This window comes from Cololabis saira, chromosome 18 (assembly GCF_033807715.1).
Source record: "Cololabis saira isolate AMF1-May2022 chromosome 18, fColSai1.1, whole genome shotgun sequence".
NCBI classification, from domain to species: domain Eukaryota; kingdom Metazoa; phylum Chordata; class Actinopteri; order Beloniformes; family Belonidae; genus Cololabis; species Cololabis saira.
In genome coordinates this window covers 32,958,393-32,972,224 of record NC_084604.1, presented here as the reverse complement: position 1 = coordinate 32,972,224, position 13,832 = coordinate 32,958,393, and the positions used below count along the sequence as shown (strand labels likewise).

The 13,832-nt window shown below is 36.7% G+C and overlaps 1 protein-coding gene across 2 annotated transcripts; it reads right to left on the bottom strand.

Annotated features, from left to right (window-relative positions):
* Positions 1 to 1,988: 1,988 nt before the first annotated feature.
* Positions 1,989 to 12,272, bottom strand: napbb (N-ethylmaleimide-sensitive factor attachment protein, beta b). Of its 2 annotated transcripts, XR_009770454.1 has the most exons (12): positions 12,093 to 12,272; positions 9,468 to 9,547; positions 8,092 to 8,208; positions 7,194 to 7,240; positions 6,698 to 6,775; positions 6,528 to 6,583; positions 5,265 to 5,349; positions 5,059 to 5,163; positions 4,916 to 4,984; positions 4,762 to 4,812; positions 3,047 to 3,207; positions 1,989 to 2,900 (listed from the first exon to the last, which is right to left on the bottom strand). XR_009770454.1 is itself a non-coding variant. In XM_061707254.1 (11 exons), exons 1-11 carry the CDS (start codon positions 12,191 to 12,193, stop codon positions 3,106 to 3,108), a joined length of 891 nt encoding a protein of 296 aa, XP_061563238.1. In that variant the 5' UTR covers positions 12,194 to 12,272; the 3' UTR covers positions 1,989 to 3,105. The 2 variants fall into 2 exon arrangements, 1 of the variants encoding a protein (XP_061563238.1); XM_061707254.1 differs by having other exon boundaries at positions 1,989 to 3,207.
* Positions 12,273 to 13,832: the final 1,560 nt, after the last annotated feature.

Below are 13,832 nucleotides of genomic sequence, written 5' to 3'. Positions count from 1 at the left end.
GGAGAATTTAAATTCCATCAATCTCTGTTACTTCGTTTGTAATCCTTGTGACCAGCTGGTATTTCAGGGCATTTTCATGATTGTGTGTGTTCATCCTGTCTACAGTTATCAGTCTTTACAGATATATCTAAGGTGTAATGTTGTATTATTTTCTACATTTTAGATATAGAGAATAAACAATACCACAGATAATATTGAAAACAATAAAGGTGACTGTGTTTTTATTCCTTTTTCCTCATATATTCTGTTACTTGGAGTTAAATTCCTTTTATCACCTGTGTTTGGATCAAAAATCCGGTCCAGATTCATCCTGAATTCAGTTAAAGGAAAAACCCACAATTCTCACTGAAATCACTTGAAACTTACAAAAGTAACAATAAATAAAAATGTATTGAAAATTAAATAATCAAAATCAGCCATGTGCCATAAAAAAGCGAGACTGGAATTTGCAAAAATGCATGTTGACAAGCCACAAAGTTTCTGGGAGAATGTCCTTTGGACGGATGAGACCAAACTGGAGCTTTTTTTATGGCACATCAACTCTATGTTCATAGACTCAAAAACCAAGCATACGAAGAAAAGAACACTGTCCCTACGGTGAAACATGGAGGAGGCTCAGTAATGTTTTGGGGCTGCTTTGCTGCATCTGGCACAGGGTGTCTTGAGTGTGTGCAAGGTAAAATGAAATCTGAAGACTATCAAGGCATTCTGGAGAGAAATGTGCTGCCTTGGGTCAGAAAGCTTGGTCTCAGTCGCAGGTCATGGATCTTCCAACAGGACAATGATCCAAAACAAACAGCCAAAAACACCCAAGAATGGCTGAGAGAAAAGCGTTGGACTATTCTAAAGTTCCTTCCATGAGCCCAGATCTGAATCCCATTGAACATCTGTGGAAGGAGCTGAAACATGCCATTTGGAGAAGACACCCATCAAACCTGAGACAACTGGAGCAGTTTGCTCATGAGGAGTGGGCCAAAATACCTGTTGACAGCTGCAGAACACTCATTGACAAATACAGAAATCGTTTAATTGCATTGATTGCCTCAAAAGGTTGTGCAACAAAATATTAAGTTATGGGTACCATCATTTTTGTCCAGCCCTATTTCATTAGTTTTTGTTTTTTTCATAATTATGTTAACAATTCAAAAGTAATGGCTGATTTTGATTATTTAATTTTCAATACATTTTTATTTATTGTTACTTTTGTAAGTTTCAAGTGATTTCAGTGAGAGTTGTGGGTTTTTCCTTCTTTAACTGAGGGCTACCAACAATTTTGTCCACGTGTAATATATATATATATATATATATATATATATATATATATATATATATATATATATATATATGCCAGAAATTCTAGGAACCACAAGTAAACCTGCCACCTGAGAGCAAAGTGCTCTGCTTAGAAAATACCAAACTATGGGCTTTTAAAGATAAGACTAAGCTTGGTCGTTAAGAGCTTTATACGTGAGGAGAAATCTTTTTAATTATCTGGATATTACAGGTAGCAAATGAGAAGCTCAAACTGGGGAAGTATTTCCTCCACTGGTTCTTATCAGGAACTGATACCTTAGCTGCAGAATTTTGGATGAGCTGGAGGTTTTTTAAGATGATTTGTAGGACAACCTAATAAAAAACTGCAATATCCAATCTGGAAGTAGCTAATGTGTGGGATCAGTCTGACACAGGATGTTCCTTATTTTTACAATATCACAAAGGTGAAAAGAAACGGTCCTAGAAATGTGTTTAATATGCAAATCGGAGGACAGATTCTGGTTAAAAAAAATAACTCCAAGGTACCTAACTGTAGCACGTGAGGTTGAGGTGAATAACGGCCACTACTGCCAAGAAGTCTTTAAAAAAAAAAAAGCTGTTGTACCGAATCAGAGCTCATAAAAATGTAATTAAAATCCTGAGAAAATAGTACTACCTTCAAAAGATGGACACTTAATACAACACTGCTGAACGGCTGAGTTAAAAAGCACCAGACTTGGATATAATACCTTTATTAATGCTCATTGGAACAAGCATACAGATCATATCCACAGCCAGTTGTTATTCCATCTGGAAGAAGCTGAGTACATAGAGCAACTGACTTTCTTTTTTCTTTTTTGTAAAAACTTTGGTCTGGCTAACACTAGTAAATGTACACAACACTGAACGATACACAATGACATGCTTAGTAACTGGCCATTTGGAAGACGCACTGCAGTAATAAACCTTAAATGAGGCATATACAACACAAAGTGAGTGACCAATTAATGCACATAGACCCTGGGAGTGAGCTGTGAGGGACTCCAATCAGTGCTCTTCATTCAAAAGATGCAGTTTTGAGTCAAACTACAGTAAAAGTCGCAGCTTAAGGGATTAAATTCATACGTGATTCTCACTTCAACACATCCTAGAGTAAAATAACCTTGAGATTAATACAATTATGACATGATAGCATTTACGTACAAATATTTAACAGTCTACACTTGTGCATAACACTGCCCTTTTTCAAGAGAAGTCACTCCATGAGGTGATAAAATGAAATGACTTTTTGTGGCTTTGATAAAACAATTCAGTATTAAGACCAACAATTTGATCCTTTCAGATTCCAACAAACACATAATTATCACTCTTAAAATTCCATCCAGCAACAGTCTGTAAGGAGAAGCTGTAAAGTAAAACAATTTGTTTAAATGTATAACAGCTAGATTAAAAAAAAAAAAAAGACAAGCTTCATCTGACTAGGAAATAACTGTACAAAACATGCAGTGCCTCTTGCCAATACTTGCATTAGCAACAAAACAATATACCGCTGAAAATCTCAGGACATGTTTCAGCGGAAGGTATGCAGCAATCCTCTTGAGAGAGGTGAGGGCGAGAGGATTACATTCAGACTGGACTCAGGTAATCTGGTGACCAGAAAAAACAAAAAAAAAACAAAACAAAAAAAATAAAATTACAGATAGTGCTCTTACAGTGCAGCAGTGAAATTTAAATCAGAAGCAGACGCTCCTCTTCAGATGCTATACACAGTGAGGTGAGTGTGAGAACATGCCTGATGAAACTGCCCCTCCATGCTGCATCCCTACCCTGAGGTTTTGGTTTGTTTTGTCTTCATTTCAGATCCCCTGCATCGCCCGCAATGGTTTTTTTGATGCGCAGCAGGAGGGTTGTGTGCCACTGGTCCAGACGTGAGATCGAGTCAAACTCCTTTACCTGCACCAAACAGACACACAATAAGCCTTTTGTTCTCCTTAAAATTACAGATCAGTTAAACGTTAAAAAGGTCAGTGAGGTAAACTTTCAGTACACAGTCCAGGGAGATTGAATAGCTCCATGATCCATGCATCATCTTTTCTGAATGTGCATATCTTGGGGTCCGTTTCACAAAGCAGGTTCAACAAACTCTGAGTCTAATCCTGAGTTTTTGGTTCCAGAACAGCGGATTTGAGTTAATTTACTCAACTCTAAATAGTTTCACCTGGAGTTAAGCGCGTGCGCCACAACTATCAAAAGCCAGCATTAATGGAGCCCTGATACAACAATTCACCATGGCAACCGGCGACAACAAAAGATCCACATACTTTTTTTTTTTTTTTTAAACTTTATTTAACATTTAAATATACAAAATCCCTTTGAGGAAACATTGCATCTGAAGATCCACATACTTCATGCCGTGTCCTTTTTCACCCGAATGGAATTAGAGATTTTAATGCGCGCATACGGCGAATTTGAACATGTTTTTCAAAAAAAAGAGTAACACCGCAGCACAGAATATAATATAAAATGAATTGAACAGATCTCTACATCATTCACCTGCAATCCTGTGGAACTCCTTGATGGCTTGGACAGGTTTATGTAGGCTTGCCACCCGTCCCTTGAAATACGGAGTTGTTCCGTCATTGGGAATTAAAAGTTGCGTTCCGTATTGAACCAATACAGACACATATTATGCTCTTATTTATTTATCTAATATACAGGTGGAGGTCGGAAAATTTGAATATATTGCAAAACTTCATTCGTGGTAAATTCAACTTATTGTGAAACAAATATTATTTCCCACTACATGCAAAGTGAGATATTTCAAGCCTTTATTTGTTATGATTTTGATGATTATGGCTCACAGTTTATGGAAAAAATTAGAATATATTATGAAATCATTAAACAATTCAATCATCAAAATTAAAACAAATAAAGGTTTAGCATATATTGCTTTGCCTGTAATGAGACTATGTAATATACATGTATTACGCGGTCTGATAACCATCTCCCGACAAATATTTAATTCTCTGCGCATTAATGCTGTACCTTCATCAATTGGGACTTCATCAAAAAGACATGCTATGTTCATTACAATGGACTTCTAATATATATGCTGACTCTGTTTTTAATGACAGATGGCAGAACTTCGCCAAAACTCGCCTGCTGACTGAATGAATGAGGAAATCAAATGTGCGTGTGGCTCTGAAAGAGGCGGAGACACAGAGAAACTCCAGGTTCATTGAGATAAACCTGGTCCCGACCAGGTTAGATTCAGGGAGTCTGTTACTACGGTAACTGACCGAGAGCTTAAGTTACCTCTCTTTGTGAAACAGGCTAGAGTTACCTCTCTTTCTCTGGTTTGAGTTACTTCCCTTTGTGAAACGGAAAACTCAGAGTTTCCCCTCATTTCAGGGTTAACAGACTCAGAGTTTTCACTAAACCTGCTTTGTGAAACGGACCCTTGCACTCCACACGAGCTCAAACTTTCAAACTCAACACAAGACTTACTGCCTCTGTGAATGCCTCGCTGTTCTGCTCTTCGTGAGCCTCGAGTAGTTTCTGTTTTAAACCAAAAAAAGACATGTTACCCTTGAGAGTCCAGACTTATCAAAGAGGGAAACATAAAAGCCGTCAGACTCTTCCGTGCTTCAATCTGAGCTACCTTAAGCAACTTGCATTCTCTGGAGTCTGAAAAAGCTGGGAACATCTCCTCATACTTCTCAATGGCAATCTGTGGAGACAAAGAGTGTTCAAATTCATCTGTCATCCCAGATCCTGAGAGTGAAAGCTGCGGTAAAAACTCACCTTAGCGTTGAGCTCGTCAACGATGAAGTGACAGAGGGAGGCTTTGAAGAAATACTCTTTGGCGCTGTATTTCAGTAATGGGTTGTCCATCGTGTTCGCGCCGACCTGGGTGGACGTTCAAATCATGCAAAATATCAGAAACGTCAGTGTTCGTTGACAGACTGTGAGGAAGACGCACAGACAAGGGCAGAGCTCTGAGTACGAACCTGCTCGTAGATCTCGATAGCCTTCTGGTACTGCTCCAGCTGAGCACAGTAAGCCCCCACTTTCAGCAGACACTTGTTTGCAGAACTAAAAATATGTGCATAAAACATTAATGCACAGCTAATTACTCTCAAGTTTATATTCTTCCACGTGTGGAAGGGCAGTGTGTTTGTTTTTTACATCATTTGTAAAACCAACATTAATCTTTCAGCGTTGTGTAATGAATCCACAACTTTGGTCAAATACAGATGCGATGCAAAGAGCGTTTGTACCGGTTCTTCTACAAATACAGATGTGCGTGCAGGCACTGTCACAGGATGTGAAGCCTGTTGTTGCTGCACCTGCTGGTTTAGTCTTCTGTTGATCAAATCAAAGCTCCAAAGCTTTGGTTAACTCCCTTACACGGTTATGTGGCACAAAAGGGCAATTGTTTCCTGTGCTTTTGGAGTAAAAAGGGTCTGTACATTTTCACATCCTGGTTTCCGTTCACACCCGTTTTAAGGAGTTTTCTCATTTCAACGAGTTCAAAAGAAAAGATTGACTGTTATTTGTTATTATTTCACTGAACCAGGTATAAAAGTGTTTAGTGCTTGTTTTAAACTGGTTTAATTAAAGCTACCATTTGTAACAAGACCACAACTGACCACATGGAGGCATAAAGGACTACTGTACCGACTAGAAGCACTAAAAATACTGGACTAATGAATGGAGATGGCCCAGGATGTCTTGTAGTATTGCTTTATCCTTCGGTCGCAAATGTATTGCGGTTCAAATCTTGATACGAGTAACAAAATCCAGAATCTGAGAACCAAAATCCAGAATCTGTAACCGAGAAATCAAAATCTCTAATTGAGAGTGTAATCATCTTACTCTGTTACACTTTTCTTTTCTTGCCATCATTTCTAAAATCATCTCTGTTCTTGATCCGTCTGTCTCAGTTGTGCTTTTTTCTTGTTACGATTGCAATTCTGAAACGATTGTCAAATCAGTGCAACATCAATCTTTTTTTTTTTCTTTTTTCTTAAATAAGAAAGCTATGTCTAAAGCCTGATTTATGGTTCTGCGTTAAACCAACGCAGAGCCTACGCCGTTGCCGTGACGCTGTCGTGAACCCTTCGGACTTCTCCGTCACTCCTTTGAAAGTCGTGCTTTCACACTTCAACAGAAGAGGTCAGGGTGTACATGCAACTTTATAAGCTAAAATCTCTTGTGTGTAAACAGGGCGAAATCTCATTTTAAAAGAAAAGTTTAATAAATGACAGTACCTGTTTGATTCCTCTCCTTTGTAATAGTCTGCTGCTTGTTCGTAATGTGCAATAGCCTTCAAAGAAAACAAGAAGCAAGACAAATATGTATTAAAAATGACTGACAATACTGAATTACTGCACAACCTTTCTCTATATTCATTTTTTTTTTTTCCTTTCTTAAAAATAACCTTTTCGATATCCACAAGCTCAGACTCGAAGATCTCTGCGATATTGATGTGATGTTTGGCAGCAATGGTGAATCTTCCCTGGAGGAAGACGAGTAGAGAGGGAAAATCGTTACTGTCAGGATCCATCCAGACGAAAAAGTCAATGAAAGTATCGTGTTTCAAGCTTAATGCAGACGGACAAGGTCAAGTAGGACCCTGTGGCTTCACAGTTGTAAGTTTTTTCAGCAAACAAAGTAATTTAGTTCTAGTGGACATAAAACCATTACTTTTATTGGAAGTGGGAAAAAAAATCCATCGTATAAGTGATTACAAAGCCCGACGGCCTATTAAATCAATGATCAAGTTATTGAAATGATGATATCCAGCATGATTTAGTCAGCAAAAAAAATTAAATAAAAATAAATTGAAGTAACAACCAGACCTATATCTATTTAAAAGTTAAAATAGTATGCCCTGATTTACTATTGTGGGTCTGAACACGTCATATACATCTTACCATGTCTGTGTATATATCGACGGCAGCATTTAAACACTTGATTGCCTCTTTAAGCAGCATGAAGGGAAAAGGAGGGAACAGTTAGACATGATATTTACAAGTGTCTTGTACCTGGTCCACATGAGATGTCAAATCATTTTGTATCATTCACCCCTGTCTCCTTTGAATGAGAACTTTTAGGACAATGGTGGTGACAAAATGTTTTTTTTTTGTTTTAAAAAAAAAAAAGAAGCATCGACTTTAAAAACACAACATTCAAGAACCTCATGCCGGCCGTGAAACATTGTATTGCTGCTAATATTGCGATTTGGGCCTGTTTTGCTCCATCTTGGTCAGGATGATCTGCAATTTTCTTTAAAGTAAGATTGAGGTCATTTAACAACACAACAATCCCAAGTAAACAAAGAATAGTTAAAGAATAAAAAAAATTATTTAAGGAATCATCAAGTCCTTATTCTAAATTCAAGAGACACTGTATAAGGCTTTACACTTTACCAGTTTCATGTATGCAATACTGGGTCATTTTCCTCGATTTCTAAATGACTAAATGTATAATTTTGTCTCATTTCATCGGCTTTTCTTTATCTACTCTTAAGGCTGGAACAGATATCTGAATATGTTCTTAAGTCATAACGATGCAGAAATATGTAAAAAATTGTATAATGAGATAAAAGATAACCGAGTGCAAGAACCCTTTCTGTAAAAAAAAAACAAAAAAACTCTCCCCTGAGAAGTCAGAACAAGAACAAATCTACATCTACAAATCAAAAACTCGTACATAACGTGCAGACCTTTCTCAACGCACCGGATACATTTCTGGTAGTAGATAGTAGATATGAAGCAACAACTCAGAGATAAAAAGGTAAGGTAACCCTATTGAGCACTCTAACACTCTTACCGTTGGGGTCAGACTTCTTGAAAGCGTTTCCTGCATCAATGAAACTGGTCGCACAGTCGTGTTTGTTTTGCAGCTGCATGTGGAGCCGCGCAGCCTTGCAAAATGCATTTCCAGCAGCTGGTGAAAAGAAGAATAAGGTCAAAACGGAACAGAAATGTTCACACAGACACAAATACTTTGAATTTAGCCTGCAATAGTACATATACTGCATTTCCTCAAACTAAAGCCAGGTGTCTTATAACAGACGGTTGACTTGAACATATAAACAGAGTTCTCTGCCACAGAGGCCGAGCAGAAAGAGAGATGGGGGCATGACTGTCATTACAATATGCAGGGCAATTTAAAAAAAATCTAATTTATTCATTTGATTTGATTGATTTTGAAACATGTTTGTACGTTTGCTTAAGCATTTCTCAAAGTGCTAAACCTCCAGTGCACTCAAGGCAAAAAAAAGAAAAGAACATTTTGGAGATTACAAGGATTTGCTGACGAATTCATGGATTTCCAGCTGACCTGCATAGGAACACACGAATATGTAGAAATGAGAGGAAATATTTCTAAACACCATTTACAATATTCCTTGTGAGGCAACAAAATACAGCATTGTGGAAAAAAATATATAAAGTCCTTATAATTACTGTAAGAAACAGAAATAAGGGCCTACTCCTAAAGAAAACATAGTACTCTCAGAAGTTGAATACTCAACAGCATGCCCTTTATCCTTTATCATGCCCTTTATCTGAAGAAATACATTCATTTTATTGATATCTTAACTGCTATTGGCAATGTTAAAGTGCAACCTGTGGTTTATAAATACGTGTGTGTGTGTGTGTGTGTGTGTGTGTGTGTGTGTGTGTGTGTGTGTGTGTGTGTGTGTGTGTGTGTGTGTGTGTGTGTGTGTGTGTGTGTGTGTTTGGCGTGGAAATGTTTTAAAATCTCATAAAATATAAAGAAACTCAGAAAAAGAAAAGAAAAAAAAAACGATATTCGTAGCAGTCTAAAAAACCTTTTCATTCACTCTTATGTAGTGGTGGGGAGTAGCCTGGCCAGCCATGCCATATTTACTATTCTTGTCCTCTAATTAGTCTGTTTTCTCTGGATTCGAGTTTGATTTCCAGGGCTCAGTACCAACATATGCAGAAGAAACTGCGTTTGGACACTCCTGGATAGGTGTACAACCAATCAGAGAAATGACACATGTGACTGAAGCAAAGGAACAAACAGACTAGTTTCCACAAAATACATCAAAGGATATCCACCATAAAGTTAGTTGGTTTTTTATGTGAAATTTCTCAAAACACGGATACAAAAACAGCTCAAAGTGTTATTGTATTGATATAAATACTTTTTTTATAGGTTTTTATATTTGAACATACCGCTCCAGTTCTTGGCCATCTTGAACATGTTGGCAGCTCTGCAGTACATCTCACATGCCTCCTCCACTTTGTGATGTCCTCTTGCAATATACAGAGAAGAAGAAAACACTTGTCAATAAAGTATGCATTGTTACAACAAGCTACTGTAGTTGCAATAATCAGTCAGTCCCTCATGTTAAAGTTATACATAACTTGTCTGATGCCAGACTGTTGCATTGTGCAGCAGGATGCAATCCAAAAATTAGAACATTTGCTAAAATAAATCCCTCCTCAAAAGCATCTTTTATAACACATGGACCCCTGGGAGCTCCCCGTAGCTGTAAAAGTACTCCCATTCAGTCGTGGCAGAGGATTACATCACTGCTTGGGGTTGCCAGAAATTACCAGCATAAAACCTGCCAATAAATGTGATGGATGAGAACTGCAGAGCGACAACATCTGACTGTTTGCAAAAGGAAGGGAACTACTGAAGTCTTCTATTTTTAGACCTATGCAAATAAAGTTTTGATTGATGACTTTATTACATCCTGAAGCATGCAAAAATACTTACTATATACTTAAATACCACCATATAGACAATCCTCCAAAGGTATAAGCTTTGACAGAAAACTGAAGCGTGTCAGCTGCATTTTTGTTTGGGTTAAAGTGAATTTTATGCCAAACAAAAGAATAATTTGCACCAATTAAAATCGTGTCATTGCTTTTAACTCCCACACTAGATGTGCAGTTTTTTTCCACATTTGTCAATCATGACAAATCTTGCAACAGCTTCTGGCATCATGTAGGGTTAAATCTATCCTCTAAAATCACCTCAGTTGCCATTTGTTTTAGGGACTAAAGGGGATATTGTTAAAGCAATCAATAAAAAGTGGATGGTTTAGAGATTATGACAGAAATAGAACATAAGGATGTAGGAGTTTTCACTCTGATCTGATGTGTTTCCAAAACAGACGTGTGTGTGTGTGTGTGTGTGTGTGTGTGTGTGTGTGTGTGTGTGTGTGTGTGTGTGTGTGTGTGTGTGTCTGTTTTAAAATATATAATTATGATTCTAAATCAGCACCAATGTCCTTATACTAAGGCAGTTTAATTGTTCAAACTAGTTTTAGTTTAGTTTATTTCGGTCATGACATCACTAAAAAAAAATAATAAAAATGACAACAAGAAAACTAATACACTGTTCAAAAAGAAAAATGTGTAGGCTGAAGCAAAGCTTATTATTTGCCTACCCTCAAAAAGATTAATTAAAGTAATGAAATGAAAGCAAGAAGTAAGAGAAAAGACTGACAGTAAAACAAATTGCCTCCATGGGGATAACAAAATTTCCTCAAGAAATAAAAAAAAATAAAAATAAAAATAAAGGTGCAGTCTACATGTTACCTTCACCCTCAAAAAATCTAATCAAATCACTAATTAAATAAATACCCAACTCAACATAGCAAGCATCACCACCCATTAATTTGATATAAAGAGATCATCCTTCTTTTCAATGTTTTTTTTAAATAAGGTTAAGGTTCTACATAATTTCAAATCCCTATCTAATTTATTCCATACATCCACCTACTACCACCAACTTAGGACTGTATGCATATTGTAAAGGTTGAAGGCTGTATAAAAATAAACATAAACTGCGTAGTTTTCACGTCAAGGGAAGGTCCAGGGGAAATTCATTCTGAAATGTTTAGTGATGTTAACAGCTGACTCAACTAACCGACTTGACATTATTTCTACACGCCATGTGTCATGGCCCTTTGGTTTAATACAGTGGCGTCAATTCAGTGGAAGCTAAGGTATGGCAAGGTTACGAGTCACAGAACTTAACTAGAGTATCAATCAACACGTCCAGCAAATACTCATCACAGAAGTCTGCTATGTAGCTTATCTGTGTGGTCAAGAAAATTGGAACTTTTTCAAATGCAGTCTCGCTCACTGCAAAAACTCAAAATCTTACCAGGAATATTTGTCTTATTTCTAGTTAAAATGTCTAATTTTTAGTCAAAAAATCTCATTACACTTAAAACAAGTGTCATCACCAGAAAAATAACTTATTTGACCATTTTCACCTGTTTCAAGTAAATTTTCACTTGAAATAAGTAGAAAAATCTGCCAGTGGGACAAGATTTATCTTCTCTTTACAAGCAAAAAAATCTTGTTCCACTGGCAGATTTTTCCACTTATTTTAAGTGAAAATCTATTTGAAACAGGTGAGAATGGTTGTTTTTGAGTCTTGTCTTAAATGTAATGAGATTTTTTTTTACTAAAAATTAGACATTTTAACTAGAAATGAGACAAATATTCTTGTTAAGATTTTCAGTTTTTGCAGTGTATAATAACTAGTGAAATCAATCATGTTGTTCTGATTTGCATTTGTAGTTATTCTATATGTATTAAGTAATAGAATAATCAATACAAATAGACACAGAGTAATTCCATAAATGTATTTAAAAAACAAACATTTACATTTTCTGCCATACCTTGGCATACCCAATTGACGCCCCTGGTTTAATATTTAAATAAACTTGCAGGCTCCTTCATTTAAAGCCGTGTGTAAAAGCCGGCTGCGTGCCAACTTTGCTGCTGAAGCTGCACAGCTGCTAGCGGCGGCTCTTTGGTGCAGTGCTGTCTTACCCTCCAAACATCCCTCCCAAAAGAGAGCCGGACGACTTCACTTTCTTGTCAGCATCGGCCATCAGCTGTATCGCTTCCTTCTCTTTCCCGGAGTTGTCCATTTCTTTTAGTGTATTAACAACAAACTAGTAACAGGGGAGAAAAATACCCGCAGAGGATTTCAGTTGTGTACAGTAAGGATTACAGTCGAATTAGCGTGGGCGTGACCCCGCTGGTGGTTTAGTGGAGCACCGGTGCATCACGGGAATTGGAGTTCTTTACAGGGCAGCCACAGTTGGCGTCAACTCAAAAGAAACTACATCTCCCAGTGAATAATTGGGATTCGTTGTATATTGCTGGTGTTACGTAATTAAGGTGGGCGGTGGGGGAAATAATAATAGAAAAGGACTGTAAATTTTATTTGATCAATTTGCTTGTTATTTTAACTAAATTCTATATCCACAGATCCAAATTTTTAAATAAAAAGCCGAATTTTCCGGAGCTGTCCGCATATATCAAACAATACATATTCTCCATATCTGATTCTGTAAATAAAAAAGCTGTTAAAACTTATGACCTTTGTAAGCTATATAAGATATTTGTTTAATTTTTTTTTCTTTGTCAATGACTAATTCCCCTGGCGTATTTGTGACTGTATAATTGTGTAGTTTATGTTGTATACACATATGTCTGATGTTGCTCTCAATTCTGTGTATACTTATGTCTTTTGCTTCAATAAAGTTGAGAAGAAAAAAAGAAGAAAAAAAAATAATAATAGAAAACGAGTCTATGTGTTTAGTGTGTAAATAACTGTACATAGTTATAAATGAAACTGCAGTTAACTATTTGTACAATGAAATATGAAATATCTGCAGTCGAAATCCCAAAGAGGCAGGACTCATCGGGGTTTTTTGTACACCAGGGGGCGCTGTAGCACTACATACGACTCAGGTCAAGTTCCTTCTGCTTGTAAATTTGTTTTTCTGGAGTAAAGGTCACAGACTATTAAATTAAATCTAACATTCTATCACACATCGTTCTGTAATGCAATTTTTATGGCAGGCAGATGTTAACTATTTTTATGAGTCATTTCTCTGAGGTCTCCTCACATTAACCTAATTATTTATTGTTTAAGCAAGTATATGGTATGTATACCTTGCAGAGTTGAAGCCCTATATTTCAAGATTCATGATGTTATGATGTTATTAATAACTAAGATCTTCACTTTCAGTGCAGGATGATGTATGATATCAAGGTTTCTACTGATGCAGTGTGATTTCAGCCTTTTTAGTGTTATGCTTTCCCATTACTTTGTAAAAAAAAAAATGAAACAACAGCATAAACATAATCAACAACAAATATAATGTTGACGATAATAATGATAACAGGAGCTGCTTCTTTTACCTTTGAATAACTGATGTGTTATTGATCATTTGCAGCACACACGTCATTGCTTAACAGAGGCACAGAGTAAACCCCTCATCAAACCCATTTATCTAAACAGAGCACACTGGTAGAGGAGTTTTTAATATTAAAACCATAATTTACCATGCTACATTTTCTTTAAACGAAAACGAGGAGGGGAAAAGTGCTTATGTCATTTTAACTTGTATGATTTGTTTATGCAAGTCAGACTACATGTTAGTTAGTAAAACACAATACAGTTACCGCGGTTGAATTGGTTTGATATTGGATATTGGATATTATGAATTCAACACCCATAAAACTTGTGATACAAACCACTGATTTTGGTCAAACCAC

Excerpts from the sequence above, each read along its gene's own strand:
- napbb (XM_061707254.1), bottom strand. The coding sequence starts at position 12,193 with ATGGACAACTCCGGGAAAGAGAAGGAAGCGATACAGCTGATGGCCGAT. Across the intron at positions 8,209-9,467 it reads GATGGCCAAGAACTGGAGCG|CTGCTGGAAATGCATTTTGC; the intron begins GTATGTTCAAAT and ends TCTTTTCACCAG. Across the intron at positions 3,208-4,761 it reads GCGAGGCATTCACAGAGGCA|GTAAAGGAGTTTGACTCGAT; the intron begins GTAAGTCTTGTG and ends TGTTTGGTGCAG.